The 21,535-nt window shown below is 49.6% G+C and overlaps 1 protein-coding gene across 1 annotated transcript in view; it reads left to right on the top strand.

Annotated features, from left to right (window-relative positions):
* Positions 1 to 27: 27 nt before the first annotated feature.
* Positions 28 to 21,535, top strand: part of afg2a (AFG2 AAA ATPase homolog A) — a 64,078-nt gene continuing 42,570 nt past the window's right edge. Inside the window, exons 1-15 of the mRNA XM_067247384.1 lie at positions 28 to 196; positions 594 to 718; positions 963 to 1,120; positions 1,811 to 1,869; positions 2,249 to 3,253; positions 3,415 to 3,544; positions 3,745 to 3,801; positions 4,056 to 4,179; positions 5,167 to 5,268; positions 5,771 to 5,924; positions 11,800 to 11,954; positions 15,396 to 15,605; positions 16,620 to 16,673; positions 17,382 to 17,461; positions 18,500 to 18,620. Of these exons, the coding sequence (XP_067103485.1) occupies positions 28 to 196; positions 594 to 718; positions 963 to 1,120; positions 1,811 to 1,869; positions 2,249 to 3,253; positions 3,415 to 3,544; positions 3,745 to 3,801; positions 4,056 to 4,179; positions 5,167 to 5,268; positions 5,771 to 5,924; positions 11,800 to 11,954; positions 15,396 to 15,605; positions 16,620 to 16,673; positions 17,382 to 17,461; positions 18,500 to 18,620 (2,703 nt within the window). The remainder of the gene's footprint in view (positions 197 to 593; positions 719 to 962; positions 1,121 to 1,810; positions 1,870 to 2,248; positions 3,254 to 3,414; positions 3,545 to 3,744; positions 3,802 to 4,055; positions 4,180 to 5,166; positions 5,269 to 5,770; positions 5,925 to 11,799; positions 11,955 to 15,395; positions 15,606 to 16,619; positions 16,674 to 17,381; positions 17,462 to 18,499; positions 18,621 to 21,535) is intronic.

The raw sequence follows: 21,535 nt of genomic DNA, 5'->3' as shown, positions 1-21,535 counted from the left end.
CATGCCGCTAGTGAAGTCAATTAGAAAATGTCGTCAAAGAAAAATAAAAGCAAGTCTAAACGAGGAAATGAAGGCGATAACTCGAGCGGTCTGAAAGATGGCTCCGGTGATTCAACAAACTTACAGAACTCCACCGTTGGAGCAAACAGCAACACCGGCAACGACTCATTTGCTGTCATCGACTTCATTGAGAAAGGTACCGGCTAGTTTTAATAACACGAGCAGACAACTCTTCAAATACATCGCAGCCTATTATTCGTTACTTTCTCTTAAAACTGTGTTTTACTCGATACTAACCAAAATATCCCACCCCCTCCCTCCAAAGCCACTAGTAACGCGCATTGAGTGCAGGTAGGTAGGTAGGCAGACTTATATCCAGTCCAATCATTAGTCAGGGCCTACTCGTCTTGCGACACCCACAGATGTCGAATTGATTTCATATTACCGTCAAACCTTTACATGTATTCGTTGCTATCAAGATGTTAAGTTTATTTAGGCAAATATGACACAAGTGCTTCTCAAACACAGTAGATACCCTGCCTTTAAACATGCTGTAGCCTACCAAGGGGATTATATTTTACTTTTATTTACAGAAGAGGATAAAGTCCCTAAGAGATGCAGGGCATTTCTCGTCCAGCTGAGCCTGAATGCAATGAAGACTGCTAACATTTGCATCGGAAGACCGGTGCTGTTGTCAAGCAGTACAGGTCAACAAGAGGTGCGTCAACGGTGCTTTCTAGTGGGACAGAAACTCCTCTTTATGTACACAAGCATGGTCACCAACATAAGAGTTGCTTTATATTGAACAGGAACACAGTATCCGTAACCTTTTACATTACTCATTGTAGCATAATTGCACAGCCGATCGTACACTGTTAACTGATAAGAGTGTGTACGTCTGTGTGTATGTATGTTTGTGTATCCTTGTATGTGTGTGTGTATACGTGTGTGTGTGTGTTCAGGTGGGCCTGGCCTGGCCTACTGCAGGTCTCCCAGGAGGGAGAGCAGGCCTGCAGAAGAGCATCCAGATCAGCCTGGGGGTCCAGGCTGGGGGCGTGGTCTCTCTCCAGCCTATCACAGGCCCCGTGCTGCAGGCGCATGAGCTGCTTCTGTCCACCAGGTAGAATCATTAAAATGTTCTCTCACTGGAGCTCATGCTTTTATACAAAGATGCAAAAGGGGTCGGGGGAGGGGGGAATTGAACCTGGGAGCTCTTGATTGTTAGGCAGATATCGAGCTAAAGCTGTCACTTTGGATTAAAGAGTCTGCTAAATGAAATTGTTATTGATACTGGATGAACATGTTAGAAATGGGGCATGTTGCTTCTCATGGTCGTGTTGTGTTCAGGTAGATGTCACCATCTACTGGTAAGATAACTGTAACAGCAGTTTGGTGGTGGAGTGTAGATGAACTCCAAAACCTGGGAGTCAGATGGCTGAGCGGTTAGGGAATCGGGCAAGTAATCTGAAGGTTGCCGATTTGTTCGATTCCTGGCCGTGCAAAATGACGTTGTGTCCTTGGGCAAGGCACTTCACCCTACTTGCCTCGGGGGGAATGTCCCTGTACTTACTGTAAGTCGCTCTGGATAAGAGCGTCTGCTAAATGACTAAATGTAATGTAATGTAAAACCTTTTTTGAGATAAACTATTGTTAATACACATGGCTAAACTCATCAGTCCTGGTCTTGATTCTGACAGTTTTGTGCAGTGTTTTTATTTATTATTATTTGGTGGTAAATTCCTTGAGTGATTAAACAGCATGTTTTCAGTTTTCAAAAACATTTGGTATCATATTGTCTTTGTGATTTCAGACAAAAAGACGAATCTCTAGAAAAAGAAGAATTCAGCAACTTCTTGGTCCGCTCTTTGGGTGAGCTGGTTTCTTCATTAGTGACGAGCACACGTTTCATAAGACATGTTAGTGTCATTAGTGACGAGCACACGTGTTTCATAAGACGTGTTAGTGTCATTAGTGACGAGCACACGTGTTTGAGCACATGTGTTTCATCAGATGTGTTAGTCTGACTCAGTGGTCAGCTCTGAGAAACAAAAAGACTACTTGTTTATATTTCAGCTCATAAAGGACATAATTTATTTGCTTTTAGTCATATCTTGTACGTTATTCATAAGTGACCCTAATGAACTGGGTTATATTATTATCAATGCTTAACATTGTCCCTGTTATATGATGATGTCCTGTAAAGTGGTCAATTCCAAACAACTTAAACAGACAAACCTACACATTTCAGATGGGAGGATTCTTCTCCCTGGAAACTCCCTCTCTCTGACGTACTTTGGGCGAGCTTGCAGCCTGTGTGTGGAGGTTGTGAAGGGCGTGGATGGAGGCACCTTGGCCCTGCCGTCCAGACAGGGCACTGGGGAGGCCTCTGGGACGAGCTCTGCCCTGAGCCCCATTCAGGACCCTGGGGAGGCCTCTGGGACGAGCTCTGCCCTGGGCCCCATTCAGGACCATGGAGAGGCCTCTGGGACGAGCTCTGCCCTGGGCCCCATACAGGACTCTGGGGAGGCCTCTGGGACGAGCTCTGCCCTGGGCCCCATACAGGATTCTGGGGAGGCCTCTGGGATGAGCTCTGCCCTGGGCCCCATACAGGACTCTGGGGAGGCCTCTGGGATGAGCTCTGCCCTGGGCCCCAGCTCGGTGGACCTGTCTCTGCAGCTCAGCCTGCTGACTATGGAGGATGGAGGACCAGGCTCAGCTGGAGACAGTGGCCCTGCAGCCAGCACCCCCTGCCGGCCCCAGCGTTCCTCCTCTCCCTCCTCCTCATCTCCCTTTACTCCTGCCTACAACCCCCAGACTCCCCTCACTCCTGCCTACAACTCCCAGAATCCCCACACTCTCTCTTCCAACCCCCAGACTCCCCTCACTCCTGCTTTCAACCTCCAGACTCCCCTCACTCCCGCCTCCAACTCCCAGAATCCCACTGACCTCCTAGAGAGCAGCGCCAGTTTAGAGAACACCAGTATTCTTTGTCCTGAGGAGACCGACACAGTCAAGTCGCCCACAGCGCCATCTGGTGGGGCTCTGTGTACTGACACCTTCTACTGCATCTCAGCCTCCACAAAGATCCGGCTCAGAGACAGACAGGCAGGCTCTCAGCGGGGGCGGGAGGAAACACAGGCCGAAAGGTCAAAAGTCACGTTCAGTATGATTGGCGGTCTCAGCAGCCAGTTAGATGTGATCAGGGAGACCATTGAGCTGCCGCTAAAACACCCTGAACTGTTCTCCAACTACGGTACTGGACCACTGCTTTCTTCTCCTTTTCACATTTTACAATTACGTATTATTTATTTAGCTGACTGCATTGTGTATATAAAATTATATAAAAATGATAACTTAATAATTTTTGAATGCATTCAGTACATTGATGGGTTGTTGTGTGTAATTTTCTCACAGGGATCCCACCCCCCAGGGGAGTGCTCCTATACGGTCCTCCAGGAACAGGGAAGACTATGATTGGACGAGCCATAGCCAATGAGGTTGGGGCCTACATGACGGTGATCAATGGTGCAGAGATCATGAGCAAGTATGGATCCTCCCACATCTGGGCAACCTTTTCATTAGGGTTTCATGAACTAAGATTACAGAAACAACATTGTAAAGCATTAGTAATCATATATAAAAGTAAATAAAAATACATCTGTGTGCAAACTGCGTGTATAGCGATTCCCCTACAATATGTCAAAATGGTTTAAGTTGCTGATTGTCATCTCTCTGTCTCTGTAGATTCTATGGTGAGACTGAAGCAAGGCTAAGACAGATATTCATTGATGCTGCTCAGAGGTAAACTTCATCAAATGTTACCTTTTTACAAGCGATGTCACAGAGGGCTTCACAAATGATGGAACGGATAATACCTTTTTACAAGCAATGTAGGGACTAAGGAAATGATGGATCAGATAAGTGTTACCCATGCTGTGTGTGGTCTGTGTGTGCGTGTGTGGTCTGTCTGTGTGTGTGTGTGTGTGTGTGTGTGTGTGGTGTGTGTGTGTACATCTGCTCCAGCCAGCTTCTGATGCTGTGGCTTGTGTTGACAGGCAGCCTGCGATCATCTTCATCGACGAGCTAGATGCTCTGTGTCCCAAACGCGAGGGGGCGCAGAACGAGGTGGAAAAGCGTGTCGTAGCTTCTCTACTCACCCTCATGGATGGGATTGGCTCAGTAAGTCTTCCTGGGAGAACGAAAAAGTCTTGAAAAACAGTATATAAATAAAAATAAACCTACTCTCTGGAATATCCATGTGCGGCACCTCAGAGAGAAGCCCTCAGTCGAAATGTGGCAGGGGAGTTGAACCTAAACATTTAAGAGAATACATAAAGAGAGTTGTGTGTCTGGCTGGTTGGGTTGGGGGTTAGTACACTATCCATCCTTCCTTCACCTGAGGAACAGGTTCATTTTACTGGGCTATGTCCCAGAATATACCGGATGTAAAATGTCAACGCATAAATAACTTTTTTCCCAGTCCAGAATTGCGCACTGACTTACGTCCAAGGCATACTTCTTTCCTGGACGGCTTTCTTACACTCTCTGTGTCTGTCTGTACTCTGTGTTTCCTGAGTGGCATCTGGAATTTTCTGTTTGTACACGGGCCTGAAGGAAAAAATACTGTGTGAGCCTTGAACCCGAATGGCTCCACAGTCGCTCCTCCGGCCCCTTAGAGAACACAGGGAGCCTGGGAAACTAATCTCCGTGGCTCACCATGACATGCCAAATTGGCATAACTTCATCACCAACCCGCTCCCCCCTCACAGCCTGAGGGGAGAAGTCACACAGAGAGAGCTTTCAGTGACCTTCCTGTCCGGCGTCCAGGCCAGTCGAGATTGTTGTATAATTCAAGGTCACCTGCTCCTCGGGAATGTGGTGAAAGCACTTCCTGGTCCCAAAATTCCTGCCTGCACCGTAATTTATTTGTCTTTCTCCCTGTGGCGTTGAGGAGAGGAAAGTGCATTATTTTCCCCTGCTGGACCACCCTGAGAAACATCCCGGGCTGAAGTCAGTGTTGGAGAACGTACCTCTGAGCACAGCCTGCTGAGGATTGGATAAAACATGCCATTCCAGATAGCATTGCAGTTACAGTTATTGACAGAATATAGGATGAAAAATGATGAATGTTTGCTACAGGTGTTGATGTGTGTGCTCTTTGTGCAGGAGGGCCATTCGGGGCAGCTGCTGGTCCTAGGGGCCACAAACCGCCCCCACGCCCTGGACCCCGCCCTACGCCGGCCTGGACGCTTCGACAAAGAGCTGGAGGTGAGCCCAGCGCCTCGTGAACCAGCCGACTGACGCGTTTTCATTTAGCAAGCATGTCTTCCGTGTTCACCTTGCAGACGCTTTTATCCCAAGATGAGAGCGACACGGTGGGGATTTGAACCCGTAATCTGCAGTCAAATACCCTACCACTGAGCTATACGCATGATGCGTGACTTGATGTTTTTGTGTCATCTTGTTTCAGAGACGCTTTAATACTCTCATACTCTGATGCTATCTTCTTCTTACGTCCCTAATCAAGAGGTTCCAGGTTCAAATCCCCCATAAAAATTTGCATATGAAGACATTCTTAATATTTTTGGCTGAGCGGTTAGGAATCGGGCTATTAATCAGAAGGTTGCCGGTTCGATTCCTGGAAAGCGCAAAATGACATTGTGTCCTTGGGCAAGGCACTTCACCCTACTTGCCTTGGGGGAATGTCCCTGTACTTACTGTAAGTCGCTCTGGATAAGAGCGTCTGCTAAATGACTAAATGTAAATGTAGGTGGGCGTCCCTGGGGCGGCCGAACGAGCGGACATCCTGCAGAAGCTGATGAGCGCTGTGCCTAGCAGCGTGAGCCCAGAGGAACTCGCCCAGCTGGCTGATGCTGCGCACGGATACGTCGGGGCTGACCTGGCAGCTGTGTGCAAGGAGGCAGGCAAGTACAGCTAGGCTAGGCTACTATAGAGCTAGGTTAGGCTAGGCTACTACTGAGCTAGGCTAATCTACCATAGAATTAGGCTAGGCTACCACTGAGCTAGGCTAGTCTACCACAGAGTTGGGCTTGACTAGGCTAATCTACCATAGAGCTTGGCTAGGCTACATTGCTACAAAGCAAGGCTAGATTAGCGCTGGGCTAGGCTAACACAGGCCCTCGACCCAATAGTGGCCTGACCAGTAGAGCGCCAAATAATGCGCCTCCTTCAGTCTAGTGGGAATCCTCATCCGGACTCAGATTATCTGACTGAATACGTAACCAAGAGAAACACGCATTGAAACACTTCTTGTGTACTGTAATCCCTAGTCTGGAACCAGTGGCCGGAGGTCTCTCAGTAGCACTCACTTATTGAGACGTCAGGGAAACCTCCGAGGTTCTGGGAGTCTATGGTGGACCACAGCTTCCTTTAACATTTTTCTGACCTGACGGATGTGGGCTGTTTCTCCGATTCAACTTCCATTGAAGTAAACCCACCTCTAAACCCCTGTAACCACTGCTTGTTGTGCAGTTTCTCCCGTCTCATATGCAAACCCTGTCACCAGTCACTCCTGCTAGTAAATAGTGTGTGTGAGGACCACTGCGTTGGGGTGTTTGTGTTACCTGAGGGTCCTTCTAGTGTGTGTGTGTGTAACAGATGCAAACACACACTAATATGTATCTGTGTGTGTGTTTTGTCAGTGTGTGTGTGTGTGTTTTCTGTCCCTGCGCGTGTGTTTGCGTCCGTGTGTGTGTGTGTGACCTTCAGGGTCTCCTGGGTGGTCTGTCTGAGGAGAACGTGGTGTATTGCATTTCCAGCTGAGCCGACGAGGGCTACCGCACGGAAACGCCCGGGCCGGGAGCGTGATTTACCGTACCCTGAGGCCCAGACGTGACTGGCAGTGTTTTGAGAGAAAACCCTCTGGAGGGAAAAGCCTCTTCTGGTTCCTCTGCTCCCCGATCTGGAAACCCAAAGCACTGGACAAACACAGTCTAACGTGCGCACCACAGTAAAGCTAACAGTTTCAAGAGTAGATTCATTTCTCTGCCTCTAGCTCGTATCTGGGCCTTGCTGCTTCAGTAATACAGATCTGCACGTGTTGGTAGGATTTAGGATGCTGTGGATATTATATGTTATATATATATATATATATATATAACAAACCCCTGGTTCTGCTAGCATGGATAATGTCACGTACGATGCCACGGATTGTAAAAACACGGACGGGACTTTCTTCAGGACGTCGTCACGTGTGTTCCGTCCTTGAGGCGTGTTTTTGTTTGTGCGACGACGACACCTGAGAGTCCAGTATGTCCCAGTCCTGTCCAGGTGCAGAGGAGATGACATGATCTGCTTCTAAACCGAGCGCGCTTACTTGTGTACGCAGGCATTAGACACGCGTTCCCCCCCACACACACGTGTCAGTGCCTGTTTTTTCCTCCCTGGCTTCCAGAGGAGAAACTAAAAGCGTCCAAACAGTCTGAGGAGGAACCCAGTCGTTTCCCTCGAGTCAGGTAACAAAGAGCCTCTGAAGGGTAACGTGCTCGCCACCACACCACTTCCTGTGAAGATGGAGGGCTAGCGAGGCTGGGACGTGTCTGGGTCACGCACCCCCCCCCACACACACACGCACACGTCCAGCTGCTGCTCTAATGACCACTAACACACACACACACACACACACACACACACACACACACACACACACACACACACACACACACACACAGGGAGACACAAACATGTACACTCACACACACATGGTCTCACGCACACAAGACGCTTGCACACAGCCAGACAAAAACACGCACAGGCGCATGCAGACATGGTGTGGGGGATAACATCCTTCCCAACACAATGGTGCCCAGCTTCCAGACCAGACCATGCCTGCCAGCGCTATTTCAGACACTCTTCTCAGTCACCATCTCCTGAGAGGAGCGCTGGGGACAAAGGGAAGGACGGCAAGGCCAAAGTGTGTGTCTGAGTGTGTGTTTGTGGTTAAGTACGACAGAAGACGTATATGACATGAAGCAGATGTGAAGTAGGATGTGTTTTTCTGGGAGTTGAAGCATAGCATGCTAACCTTTTAGCTCTGAATGAAACTCAAGTTGGCGTAGGCACAATGCTGAATGGCTACCATGGGTTATAACCAAGGAAATAAGACCTCAAGACTTCACACTTTACGAAATGTCAAGTCAATGTTAAATCTTTTTGAAGAGCCCTCTAGTGGAGAGTTTTTGTATTGCTGTACTATCAGTAACCTACAATGGATCAGTACTGGTCTTGTATGATGAACTGTGAAGCCTTGGTTTATATTTGATTCATTTTTGTTGAAAGAAAGGCGGCGATGGTGATACAGCGTTACTGCAGCTGTCATGGAGAAAGTTTAAACCTTTAATCACCACCATCCAGCCCTGAAGGGTTCTTAGTGAGGGAGAGACTACATCCCTACTCCAATGTTCTACCTGGTTCTTGTGTTGACTCAGCCTGGTTCTGGTTCTGGTGTTGAGTCAGCTTGGTTCTGGTGTTGAGTTGGACAGGTTTTATATTTTATATTTACATTTACTTCATTTAGCAGACTTTTAGAGTTAGCCTTGTTCATTTGCAGCCCTATAATCCCAGCAGTGAGATTCCTACTGAGTAGAACTCATCCGTCATCCTACAGACTGATCTAGGAAGGCTGTGTCGTCATCCAGAGAGGTTTATTACGTAGGTACGTGGGGGAGAAATGGCAGCAAAAAGCAGGCAAGTATTGTGTTTGACATCAATTCTGCTGCAAAGACACGAATTAGATAAACAGTGCTAAATGCTAGATGATGTTTAGAGAGGCCGTCTTCCCTTATAAAGCACTTTTCTCTACTCTCCCTTCCTTTTAAAGACACTTGTGGAATTTCAGGACAAGCTACATAAATATTGCTGGATCACCATGTGAAGTTTATTTGGGGGTTCTGTTTATAAAATCCGGAAATGTTCGCCTTGTACTCTTTAACCTTCGTACTTACCTTCACCTAATGACAGCTGTGTGTGTGTGTGTGTGCCTGCGTGTGTGTGTGTGTTTAAGAGCACATATTATTGCAGTGTTCCAGCTCTGGAACAGATGTCTGGTATTGTAAATACAGGTGCAGTGAGTGTTCCGGAAGCCCCACAGAGCCATGAAAACCTGCCCATGGTTTGTGGATGGTGTCATGCCAAAAGTATTTCACAATTCATTTGAGGACATCGTGGTTTTAAACCCCCCCCCGGCTCTCTAGTTTTTCAAGCGCTCTGGGGTGTGGAACACACACTCTTGGTTCTTTCTGCCTGCGCATTAAAGATCTGGAACTTTCTGTTGCCGTGGCGATTAATACTTTTCTGGTCTTGTTGTTGTTGGTGTTGGTAGAAGTTCAACACGGCTTTGTGAAAATGGATCTGAAGTGACATACACCTTTTAGTTTGACATTTTATTCATTTAGCAGATGCTTTTATCTAAAGCGGGATACAAATAGTGCATCTGGAAAATTCCAGTTTCTGAAATATTTCATGTGATTGTGTTTACGGCTCTTCATAAATCGAGTTAATAGTGAAGAGGAGGACTGTGTAGTGTCATGCACAGTGCACCTGATGCTATTGGTCAAGGACGTTGTTAGTTATGAACACATGCCAATGCTGTGATCTCTTGTAATGTCTAAGATAAGTTCCTTTAGGGTCTGTCTAAAATCTCTTGTCAAACTCCTGCATTCAGATGAAGTCAAGTTGAAGTCAAGTTGCAGATGACAGAATATCTTTCTTTTCTTCCTTCCAAACAGACACATTCCGGGTGTTGTAGAGAGTACACAGTCCTGTCCATGGATGGACTCCTGCTCTCTGAGGTTATAGCTGCTCTCTGAGGTTATAGCTGCTCTCTGAGGTTATAGCTGCTCTCTGAGGTTATAGCTGCTCTCTGAGGTTATAGCTGCTCTCTGAGGTTATAGCTGCTCTCTGAGGTTATAGCTTCTCTCTGAGGTTATAGCTGCTCTCTGAGGTTATAGCTGCTCTCTGAGGTTATAGCTGCTCTTTACGTTGGTGTGTTTCCAGGGCCTGTTTGTGTCACAGTTCTCATTGTGTCGATTTTCACTTTTTTCCTCTCACATGCCCACTTCGAGGTTCGATCTTGGATTCTCTGAGTCCAACAACAGCCATCTTTGAAAACATGACCCAGCTGTGCCACTGAGAAGCCAGCAATTTGATGGGGCGGGTGTGCGGTATTTATACTGAGTGAGTGATTTTAACCAATTCAGTTTGGTTTGCTTGAACCAGGGGTTGGTGGAAGTGACCCTTGAAGAGGCCGTGATTTAGGGAATGTATTTTTAGGGTCAGATAATTAGGACCATTCCATCTGAACCACTAAGAACCTCCTCGTCTTTCCCCTCTTGCTCTTCTTTCTCCCCAGTCAGTTTCGGCGACGATAAACACGACCCCCCTCCGCCCCCCAGTCCGTGCCTCACGCAGGGTTGTGAATGTGCATTCTTGGCAGGGGCCCCCCACCCCTAGCTCCCCAGTGGCCACTGTTGAATTTGAAACACTCAGGAAAGAACCAGCGAACGAAATAAAAAGTGGAGTGTCCACATGAGGTTCAGATTATCTCTGTTGTGTTGCGTCCCTCTCCCCCCCCCCCCCCTTGCTCCATCGGATGTTTTCATAACTGAACCGAATGTGAGCTGGAAGTCAGCCAGGCCGAGCCAAGGGAGAGGAGGTCCAGGGCCGAGCGCTGAAGCCTCACTGTCCAACTACATTTCCGTTTCGTTGGGGACGTCGTGACTGAATGAATCTGTTGTGTTTCCTTGACTTGAGGACAGTTGTTTGACATTTGTTTAATTGCTAGTTGTTAGAAACGATCGCAATAATAGTATAGTTTTGAGAGGTGAATGGGTGGGCAGGCAGTCCGGCAGACAGGCAGACAGGCAGACAGGCAGACAGGCAGACAGGCAGACAGGCAGACAGGCAGACAGGCAGACAGGCAGACAGGCAGACAGGCAGGCAGGCAGACAGGCAGGCAGGCAGGCAGGCAGGCAGGCAGGCAGAGGCCAAAGAGCCCACCTCACCGTGCTTCATCCACAACAAGAGGTTAGGATGAATGGTAAATGATTGAACAGGTCCTGGGTAGCACATCACGGGGATGGGCAGAGCTCAGTGGCAGATCGTTTGAATTCAGACCAAGAGGCCGTCCCTGACACCGGGAAATGGTCCTGTGTCTGAGAGCTCCAGGCCTGGCATGGTCATGCATGAGGACAGACATGTCATCGGGTGAGGGACAGGGGGGTTGATGGGAGATGTAGTTCTGCGGGGAGGGGGAGAGAGGGGAGGGGGAAAAAAGGCAAGGAAGAGTAGAGGAGAAAGGAAAGAGAGGGAAAGATAAGGATAGAGGGGCAGAGAGAAAGCGCACACACACCAGCTCCAGGGTGTGTGTGTGTCTCAGTGACCTTGGCCCAGCCTGCTTGTGACGGACTCGCTTGTATTCATTGTATTATTTTTTTCCCTCCTTCCTTCTGTTCCCTTCTTTTTCTTTTTTCAAAGTCTCGCTCGGGTCGTGGAAAATATAAACAGGATGCAGTCTTGTCTGATCGTAAATCCTCTCTTGTCTGGCCCCCGGCCCCCGGAGCTATCAAAACTAGAACGTGTGTGTGCATGTGCGGGTGTGTGTGTGTGTGTACATGCATGTGTGCTTCATGCTGGGGTAGGCCTATGCTCACTTTAGAGTTCTTGGGTCTGTGTGTGTGTGTTTGTGTGTGTGTGTGTGTGTGTGTACTAGGACTGGAGCTTCATCCACCAAACAGGCCGAGGAAGGACCCGTTTCACAAACCGTGTGTGTGTGTGTACCAGGACTGCGTGCGCTGAGGCGAGCGTTGGGCGGTGGCGTCCAGCCATCAGACGTGGAGCTGAGAGGAACCGTGATGGTGACCTTCCACGACCTTCAGCTGGCCATGTCAGAGGTCAAACCCAGCGCCATGAGGGAGGTCGCCATTGACATCCCCAAGGTACCGTATAGACATGTTGCTAATGCTACCCCAAGGTGTAGCCTGTGGTGCTCATGCTAACCCAGGGGACAATATAGCAATGCATCACTAATTGTAACCCCATGTAAGGTCATAGACATGTTGCTAATTGTAACCCATGGTACATAGAGATAATGCTTGCACAAAAGTAAACTTCAAATAATGAATCAGAACAAATTCAGAAAAATGTACCTTTCTGATGTATTTAAAGTCTAAATGTTTGATTTATGTTTGATGATTAGCAAAGTCGTTTTTTTTTTTATGTCTACAAGGAATGGTAAATAGTCCTAGGTAATAAAAAAAATCCAATGTTTGGACAGGAAGCACACCCACATCTTGTAACGCACACTCCCTTCATCACTCTCTGCACTATAGACCAGTGAATCATCACTCAGTTCAGGTTCACACCAGGGAAGGTCAAATGAAATGACCCCACTGCACCCATCTTTAAAATGGAGATGAATCACACGTCGTGGAGGGAGGGAGAGGGGAGAGAGGAGGGGAGAGGGAGAGGGAGAGGGGAGAGAGGAGGGGAGAGGGAGAGGGAGGGAGAGGGAGAGGGGGAGAGAGGAGGGGAGAGAGGAGGGGAGAGGGAGAGAAAGAGGGAGGTTGAGAGTGGAAGAGAGAGAAGGGGAGAGGGAGGTTGAGAGTGGAAGAGAGAGAAGGGGAGAGGGAGGGAGAGAGTGGAAGAGAGAGAAGGGGAGAGGGAGAGAAAGAGGGAGGTTGAGAGTGGAAGAGAGAGAAGGGGAGAGGGAGGTTGAGAGTGGAAGAGAGAGAAGGGGAGAGGGAGGGAGAGAGTGGAAGAGAGAGAAGGGGAGAGGGAGGTTGAGAGTGGAAGAGAGAGAAGGGGAGAGGGAGGGAGAGTTAAAGAGAGGAAGGGGGGAGAGCGGGGTGGGGAGGGGAGAGGACAGTGGTGAGGCTGCAGGATGTTGTGGAGTTAGCATGTGTAAGACATAAGGGACAGGAAGAAGCCAAACCATACTCCTCCGGTGCTAATTGAAAGCAGATCAGGTCGCCGGCAGTTCCTGCCAGAAGGGGAAAAAAAGAGGGAGAGAGGAAGAGGGAGAGAGAGCGAGCAAAAACCCGACTGGGCCTCCTTCCTCCTCCTCCGGTCCCTCCTTCCCCCGGCTCGCTGAGCGCACCCACATACGCTTGGTTCTTGTGGCTGGTTCCTGGAAACGGTGAGCAGGGGATTCAAGTTCAGATCCCTTCTCCTCCTCCCTCTCTCCTCCTCCTCCCTCCCTCCCTCTGCTCCCCTGATCCCTCTCCTCCTCCTCCCTCCCTCCCTCTCCTCCCCTGATCCCTCTCCTCCTCCTCCTCCCAGACCAGCTGAGGCCTCAGACTTGATCAGACCCACATGAATACAAACATTTGTAGGACATTGAGAGCATCAATCGGTTAGATTTCCTGCTGTTTTAATGGTCGTTTTCCAGTTCATTCTGGATTTTCTTACCTACACGTGCCCCATGCATTCAGTGCCGACATTATCTTTTCAGATCCCAAAACCTCGATGGGTTCTGGAAGTCCTTCGCAGCGTTCAACGCCCATCAGATGTACCAGCCCCTGACGCTGTCGTAACAGATCGCTTGCCCCCTCCTTAGCACTGCGCCTTGTAAACACAAACAGTTTTTTGACTAAATACTGTTTCAAACGATACACTTCTGGTCTTGTGCTGTACTTTGTACATGCACTGTGCGTACATCACTTTGGATGAAAGCATTAGCTAAAAGTCATAAAATCTCATTGAAAAGAAGGGACCAGGATAAAGTCCTGGTCCCTTGTTTGATAATAAGAATATTAACCTTTTGATGTGACTACAGAAACAGGAACTGAGAGGATCTTTATCTGTATACCCTTCATCTTCTGGTGGCCACCACGGCCCTCTCAGTCTCAGCCCCGACTCCGAGAGGCCCCTTGTCATGTTTGGGAAACAACAGTGAAAGATAACAACTGGGTGGAAAAACGGAGGAAAAAATGACCACACGTGTGTGTGTGTGTGTGTGTGTGTGTGTGTGTGTGTGTGTGTGTGTGTGTGTGTGTGTGTGTGTGTGTGTGTGTGTGTGTGTGTGTGTGTGTGTGTGTGTGTGTGTGTGTGTGTGTGTGTGTGTGTGTGTGTGTGTGTGTGTGTGTGTGTGTGTGTGTGTGTGTGTGTGTGTGTGTGTGTGTGTGTGTGTGTGTGTGTGTGTGTGTGTGTGTGTGTGTGTGTGTGTGTGTGTGTGTGTGTGTGTGTGTGTGTGTGTGTGTGTGTGTGTGTGTGTGTGTGTGTGTGTGTGTGTGTGTGTGTGTGTGTGTGTGTGTGTGTGTGTGTGTGTGTGTGTGTGTGTGTGTGTGTGTGTGTGTGTGTGTGTGTGTGTGTGTGAAACGGAAGTCTCGGATTCTGCATCCACCACATTCAAAAACCTTTTCAGTGGATGTGGCTCCTTTAAAAAAAAAAATATTATTCAGATCAATGCCTTTGTTTTCTCCATGGACACTTGGTAGTAAGTTTGTGGTATCATAGCAGTAATAGTAACTTGGTAGTAACACTACTTTTGCAATACACTACAAGTTTGTAATAACTCCTCTGGCCTCTTTTGGTCTCTTCTTCAGTTTAGATTGTTTCTGCTTCTCCATCTCCTCATCCATCACTGGCCCATCTTCCATCTATTTATCTAGCCTCTTCCTGTTTCACTGTCCTTTCCAACCCTATCTCTGTCCTTATCTCTATCCTCCTCCATCTCTCTCCTGCCTCTCCTCCCTCAATACCTCCCTCTCTTGTGCCTCTCCCACCTTCTTCCTTCCCTCTCTCCATCTCCCCCCCAGCCTCCTCTCTCCAGCCTCGCTCTCTCTCTCTCTCCCTCGCGCTCTCTCGCTCTCTCTCTCTCTGTTGGCCGTGTGGTATTTACAGTATGTGGCTGGAAGCCAGGTTTCCATTAGGTGCTTGGTTCCCTGGAGACGGGGCCGGTGGCCTGGGATGTGTTACCTTGAAAGGGGGGGACGGGGGTGGGGGGACGGGGGGTGGGGGGGACGGGTGGGGGGACGGGGTTGGGGGGACGGGTGGGGGGGACGGGTGGGGGGACGGGTGGGGGGACGGGGGGTAGGGGGAGCAGGAGATGGGCTTGGACTTGTCTTGTTCCAGTCCCTGCATTCAAAGAAATGCCACAGGAGGGATGCTAGATAGAAAATATCAAATATAACTGAACGATAAAAAAACATCCGTCTTGGATGGGTTCTGTTCCTGTGCCGACACGCCCTCAACCTCCGTCCTTCCCCCTCTCTAGGTTCACTGGTCAGATGTGGGGGTTCAAGGGTCATGGCTAGGGCTGTGTCCAGGTTCCTCCCTCCCCCAGGTGTGCTGGTCAGACGTGGGGTTCAGGGCTCAAGGGTCAGGGCTAGGGTTGTGTCCAGGTTCCGCCCTCACCCTCGTCCTCCTCCCTCCCCCAGGTGTGCTGGTCAGACGTGGGGGGGATGGCGGAGGTGAAGGTGCAGCTCCTGCAGGCTGTGCTGTGGCCCCTGAGACACCCTGAAGCCTTCTGCCGGATGGGAATCTTGCCTCCCAGGGGCCTCCTGCTCTACGGGCCCCCTGGATGCTCCAAGACGATGATCGCCAAGGCCCTGGCCAATGAGAGCGGACTCAACTTCCTGGCTATCAAGGTGAGTGGGTTTGTTCGTTTTTTTCTGTGTGCTTTGTTTGTTTTGGTGTGTGTGTGTGTGTATGCCCACACAAATGGGTAACTGTGTGCGTGTGTGTTTATGCATGCATGTGTGTGTGTGATCAAGCAGAGGTTGCCTACATTCTACACTCCATTAGGAGGTTGAAATGTGTTTGCTTTTAGGGCCCCTCTGATTGGCTAACAGTTGTGGGCTTCTCCCACTTCCCTTAAGGCTGACCTCTAAGCCTCCTCACATGACCTCTGACCCTGGGCTGGTCCTTTTTCATTCATCACTCCATCCTCTCCCCCTCAGTTTCCGCTACCCCCCTCCTGCCCCCCCCCCCCCCCCCTCCTGCCCCCCCTCATCTCCTCACTCCAACCCCCGCCCCCCATCTCCATCTGTGTGGACTCTGTTGATGGAGATTGATTGATCGTCTGGGTGAATCGGTGATTATTTTGACTGTTGCCATTTGCTGAAAGGCCTATGAAAGGAGCTTTCACCCGCTGTCATTAAGCAAATTACAGCCAATAGGTGGCAAACGTTGGCAGATTCCCAAAATGGAAAACAGTCTTAAGGTTTTTAAGCTGCCGGTTTTTCTCCTGTGAAATGGATCTGTTACCTTCTGGGGATGCATTTAGATGTGAGCTGCTTCCGCCGTCTGAAATCCCTGTTATCAAGTTGTCACTTTGAGTTTTCTTCCATCCTTAACCACACACGTACACACACATACACACACACACACACGGTCACACGCACACAAATATACATGCATGCATGCACACACACTCAAATGCACACTCAGGCAAGCACACACGCACACAGCATTGATAAAGCCCAGTTTAACAAAAATGGCTGTGTCATGGTCAGGCCACCCCACACCACAGAGAAAGAGGGGGAGGGGATGGAGGAGGAGAAGGAGCAGGGAGAACAGTGGGAGGAAGGGATGATACTGTTGTTGATACTCTCTCACCAGGGATATGAACTGTTAAGGTGAATCACGATTTATTGTTACAGGGTCCAGAGTTACTGAGCAAGTACGTGGGAGAGTCGGAGCGGGCCGTCAGAGAAGTAAGTAACCACTCTGCAGGAAGTGAGGTGGTCGGCTCCCACTCTGCAGGAAGTGAGGTGGTCGGCTCCCACTCTGCAGGAAGTGAGGTGGTCGGCTCCCACTCTGCAGGAAGTGAGGTGGTCGGCTCCCACTCTGCAGGAAGTGAGGTGGTCGGCTCCCACTCTGCAGGAAGTGAGGTGGTCGGCTCCCACTCTGCAGGAAGTGAGGTGGTCGGCTCCCACTGATGTACTGTATGTCAGCGGTTCCCAACCTGTGGGGCGTGTCCCTATTAGACACCGACAATTTCGTTTTTCCGCATATATGGCCATGGGTGATCAGGAATGTCTCTAGTCATGTCGACATTGCTGACTCCCTCTGGCTCATCCATAACGTACCTTTTTGGGAATTTGTATTTCCAAACTTCTTTTTCGAAAATGTTTAGTAAACCTTAAAAATAAAAAAGGAAAATCAAAACTTTTTGTTAAAATATTTTGTAAACCTTTTGAAAGTTTAAAAAAAAATATATATATATTGAGCTATGCAAGTGGGCCGCAAAGTGGAAAAGGTCAGGAATGGCTGCTGTATGTAACATATATAAATATAGGGTGAACTGTGTATGTGTGATGTATATATGTAAGCGGTATATATTTGATGTGGTTGACTCCATATTGTAAATCCTGGATGTGGTATACATGATGTGATGTTTATATGTGTCGTTTCTGCGCCAGGTGTTCAGGAAGGCCAGAGCTGTGTCTCCCTCCATCGTGTTCTTTGATGAGATCGATGCCCTGGCAGGAGAGAGAGGGGGGTGAGTGTCCATCTAGATGAGCTAGCAGAGGCGCTAGCAGCACACACACACACACACACACACACACACACACCTCCCTCGCCACTGTACTAGTCTCTGTGTTGGTACCAGGGTTGTGAACCAGACCGCACAGCTCTGGACTTCATAACTACATGAAGGAGAGCTTCAGTACTGACACAGCACCACATCTCCACACCACGCCTTCTGAAAGAATGCACTTAGCTACCATCTATAAAGGTTATTTACTGGTCTGTACTTCCTCTGCGTTTAATCAATGAAGTGGCTTGTGCACACCAGCATAGATCCGACTGCTGACTCAACCTGGGCTCCAGACAAGCCAGCCTTATTTGTGTCGCTCTCTCTCGCTCTCTCTCGCTCTCTCTCTCGCTCTCTCACTCTCTGTCTATCTCTCTCTCTTTTGACAATAAGACAAGAAGCACCTGTAAATCTTTCACAGTCTACATGCCTCAACAAACTGTTGGAATGAGAGAGAGGGTGAGGGGGGTGAGAGAGGGCAGGGAGAAAGGTGGGGTGTAAGACAGGGAGGGAGGGGGGAATGACTCTGCCATCTTCCTTCCTCCCTCTCCTTCTCTCTCGGACATGGTAGTGACAGGACTTCTTTGTGGCCTTGTCTGCTCATGATGGCTCCTACTTTCTCTGGTCCTATCAATAGAGTCAGTGTGTCTGTCGGTGTTTGTTGTTCATTGGTCTTTACTTCTTGTGTTTAATCATCCCATCACCTCTCTATCACGTCAGTCTCCTTCGTTCTCACTATTTGATTCACTTGTCAGACGCTTTCACCAAAGCAACATGCAAATAGTGCATATAGAAGTTACACAAAAAAATCAAGTATCAAAAGTGCACAGTTCTGACAGTGTTTCATTGGTTAGAGTCAAAGGACGGTCTGTATTTACCAGCCACAGTACAAAGTAGCCACATCATAGCTACCAGGCATGGTGCAACTACAGTCATTTCTCTGTGTTACATGTCATGGAGCATCCCTCCCTCACCTCCCCTGGTGTGTCCACCCCTCCCCAGGTCGTCGGGGGGCGTTGGGGACCGTGTCCTGGCCCAGCTGCTGACCGAGATGGACGGCATCGAGCAGCTCCGCAACGTGACCGTGCTGGCCGCCACCAACCGACCTGACATGATCGACAAGGTCACTTCCTGTCTCCACGTCTCACGCACTTCCTCCTGCCTTCTCTCTCTCCATCTTTGCTGTCTCTCTCCCTTATCTCTCTCCCTTGACTCTCTCTCACTCTCTGATCGATCCATCTCTCTCTCCATCTCTCTTTCTCCCTTCAAACTGTCCTCCCTCCCTCCTCCTGGCTCTCTCCTAACCAGTGGCCTGTCATAAGGCTGTAAGCTCATAGAAATGCACCATACACATCTACTGTGTCCCTAGTAGTAAGCTGTCAGTAGTGCTCCCCCCCCCCCCCCCCCCCCCCCCCCCCCCCCCCCGCCTGGTGTTGAAACCTCAGACCTCCAGCCCCACCCTGCCATCAGGAAGCAGCTTCACAAACAGCTGAGAAATCACATTATCCCTGCGTGAAACCCCCTGGTGTGTGTGTGTGTGTGTGTGTGAGAGTGTGTGTGTGTGTGTGTGTGTGTTTCTTGAGGGTCATTTGAATGTGAAACGTACCAACAGTGATAGTCCATTTGGTGGCTTGTGTTTCCTGTCAGGGACCCCCCCCCCCCCCCCCCCCCCCCCGGAACTGCCCCCCCTTCCCCTCTTGTATCCCCACCCCCCACTGTTTCCCCCCCACCCCACCCCTACCCTTCCACTGTCTCCCCCCACCCCTACCCTTCCACTGTCTGCCCACAGGAAAGGCAGCTATTTCCATGAGAATACTAGGAAGTGATGAGGCAGACGAAGATGAATGAGATGTTTGGGTGTCAGTGGAGTCTTTGTCGTCAGATTGATGGAGCACTAGAGACTTCTGGGTCCTGGTTGTCTGATGGACAGGGAGGGGGAGAGGGAGGGAGGGAGGGATGAAGGCAGGACGGAGGCAGGAAGGGAGGGGGAGAGGGAGGGAGGGAGGCACAGAGGGAGGGAAAAGGCTGGAGAGAGGGACAGGGAATGGAGAGGGACAGATGGACATGGAGAGGGGGATAGGGAGAGGAACAAGGGAAGGAGAGAGAGAGAGTGATAGAGGAGCAGGAACTGGGTTGGTAGATAAGGAGTCCCACTTTCAGATTAGCCGACTCTGCTTTTTGTCTGTCATCCACCCCGAGACATCAGCTTCCTCCCAGCACCCCCACTGTGCAAGGATCCCGCTTGGCTCACTCATATAATCATATTTATATGAAAAATATTACTGATTCTAATGTAATGACTATCCCAACTAAATGTTGGATTGTAATGGTGTATTTGGCACCAACTTTCATGTGGTTCAAAAACGATGCATTCTCAATTTCTGAGGGAGTGAGAGAGAATTAGAGAGGATTGTGGAGGGAAAGAGAGGTTGAGAAAGGGAGAGAGACAGAAAGAGGGACAGAGAGGGAGAGACAGACAGAAAGGGAGAGAGGATGTTTTGCCTCGCCTCACCTCTGCCCCTGCTGTCTCCCCAGTGATGACTGACAAGCAGCACCAGGATATTTACCCTGCCTGCTGGGGGAGACCCCCCCAGGCCTGTCATTCTGTTTTAGTAGCAGCTGTCTACACCCCCACCTCACACACACACACACTCACACACTCACACTCTAAGACATACACACACACACACACACACACTCACACACTCTAAGACATACACACACACACACACTCACACACTCTAAGACACACACACACACACACACATACTGACGCAGTGAGACCTCTTATTTATTGGTATTCTTTGCAAAAGATGACCATAAATGGAGAGATGCATGGCTATGCAGTCTATGACTTGTATGATTGTCTAGTTGAAGTTATTCAGAAAACATCGGTCCAAATATTTCACAATTTATCCTGAGAAGGGAAGTTTCTGGATCACAGTTTATCCTCAGAGAGTAAAGCGAGTCATTGTTTATTAGCATCCTAGCTAATACTTTAGTCGAGGTTGTATGTGAGTTTGTTTGATGTAGAAAACCTATATCTGGCTTCCTTGACCCCTAAGGATAATGTTGGGTTGTTGTGCTGAATGGCCTGTTTGTTTGCCCTGGTGTGAGAGGCTTCCTCTAAGTGAGGACCAGGAATGTTACAGTAGGGGAGATCACTACAGATGGGCTTTGTTAGGGACCAGAAGTTACCAACTGGGTTCTAGTCAGATATGGGATTTGATCAGATATGGGGAAAGCTCCACCTTCCTCCCCCTCTAACCTCTCCTCCTCCTCCACCTCCACCTCTCTCCCTCCTCCCCCTCTACCCTCTCCCTCCTCCTCCACCTCTCTCCCTCCTCCCCCTCCACCTCTCTCCCTCCTCCCCCTCTACCCTATCCTCCTCCTCCTCCACCTCTCTCCCTCCTCCCCCTCTACCCTATCCTCCTCCTCCTGCACCTCTCTCCCTCCTCCCCCCTCTCCTCCTCCTCCACCTCTCTCTTCCTCCCCCCCTCTACCCTCTCCTCCTCCACCTCTCTCCCTCTACCCTCTCCTCCTCCTCCACCTCTCTCCCTCCTCCCCCTCTACCCTCTCCTCCTCCACCTCTCTCCCTCTACCCTCTCCTCCTCCTCCTCCACCTCTCTCCCTCCTCCCCCTCTAACCCTCTCCTCCTCCTCTCTCCCTCCTCCCCCTCTACCCTCTCCTCCTCTCTCCCTCCTCCCCCTCTACCCTCTCCTCCTCCTCCTCCTCCTCCTCCACCTCTCTCCCTCCTCCCCCTCTACCCTCTCCTCCTCCTCCTCCACCTCTCTCCCTCCTCCCCCTCTACCCTCTCCTCCTCCTCCACCTCTCTCCCTCTCCCCCCATCTACCCTCTCCTCCTCCACTCCCTCCACCTCCTCTTCCTCCACCTTCTCTACCTTCTCCTCTCTCCTCCTCCCCAGTTCTGCACCCACTGTGAGTTATTACCAGAAGATGGAGCCAAACCTGATTTGGCAAGACATGGTTTATGATGCTACTTACTACATACGTCCAACCTGTTGGTTTATGTTATGAT

Source organism: Osmerus mordax, chromosome 12 (assembly GCF_038355195.1).
Source record: "Osmerus mordax isolate fOsmMor3 chromosome 12, fOsmMor3.pri, whole genome shotgun sequence".
Lineage (NCBI taxonomy): Eukaryota > Metazoa > Chordata > Actinopteri > Osmeriformes > Osmeridae > Osmerus > Osmerus mordax.
This window is presented reverse-complemented; position numbering and strand designations above follow the sequence as displayed.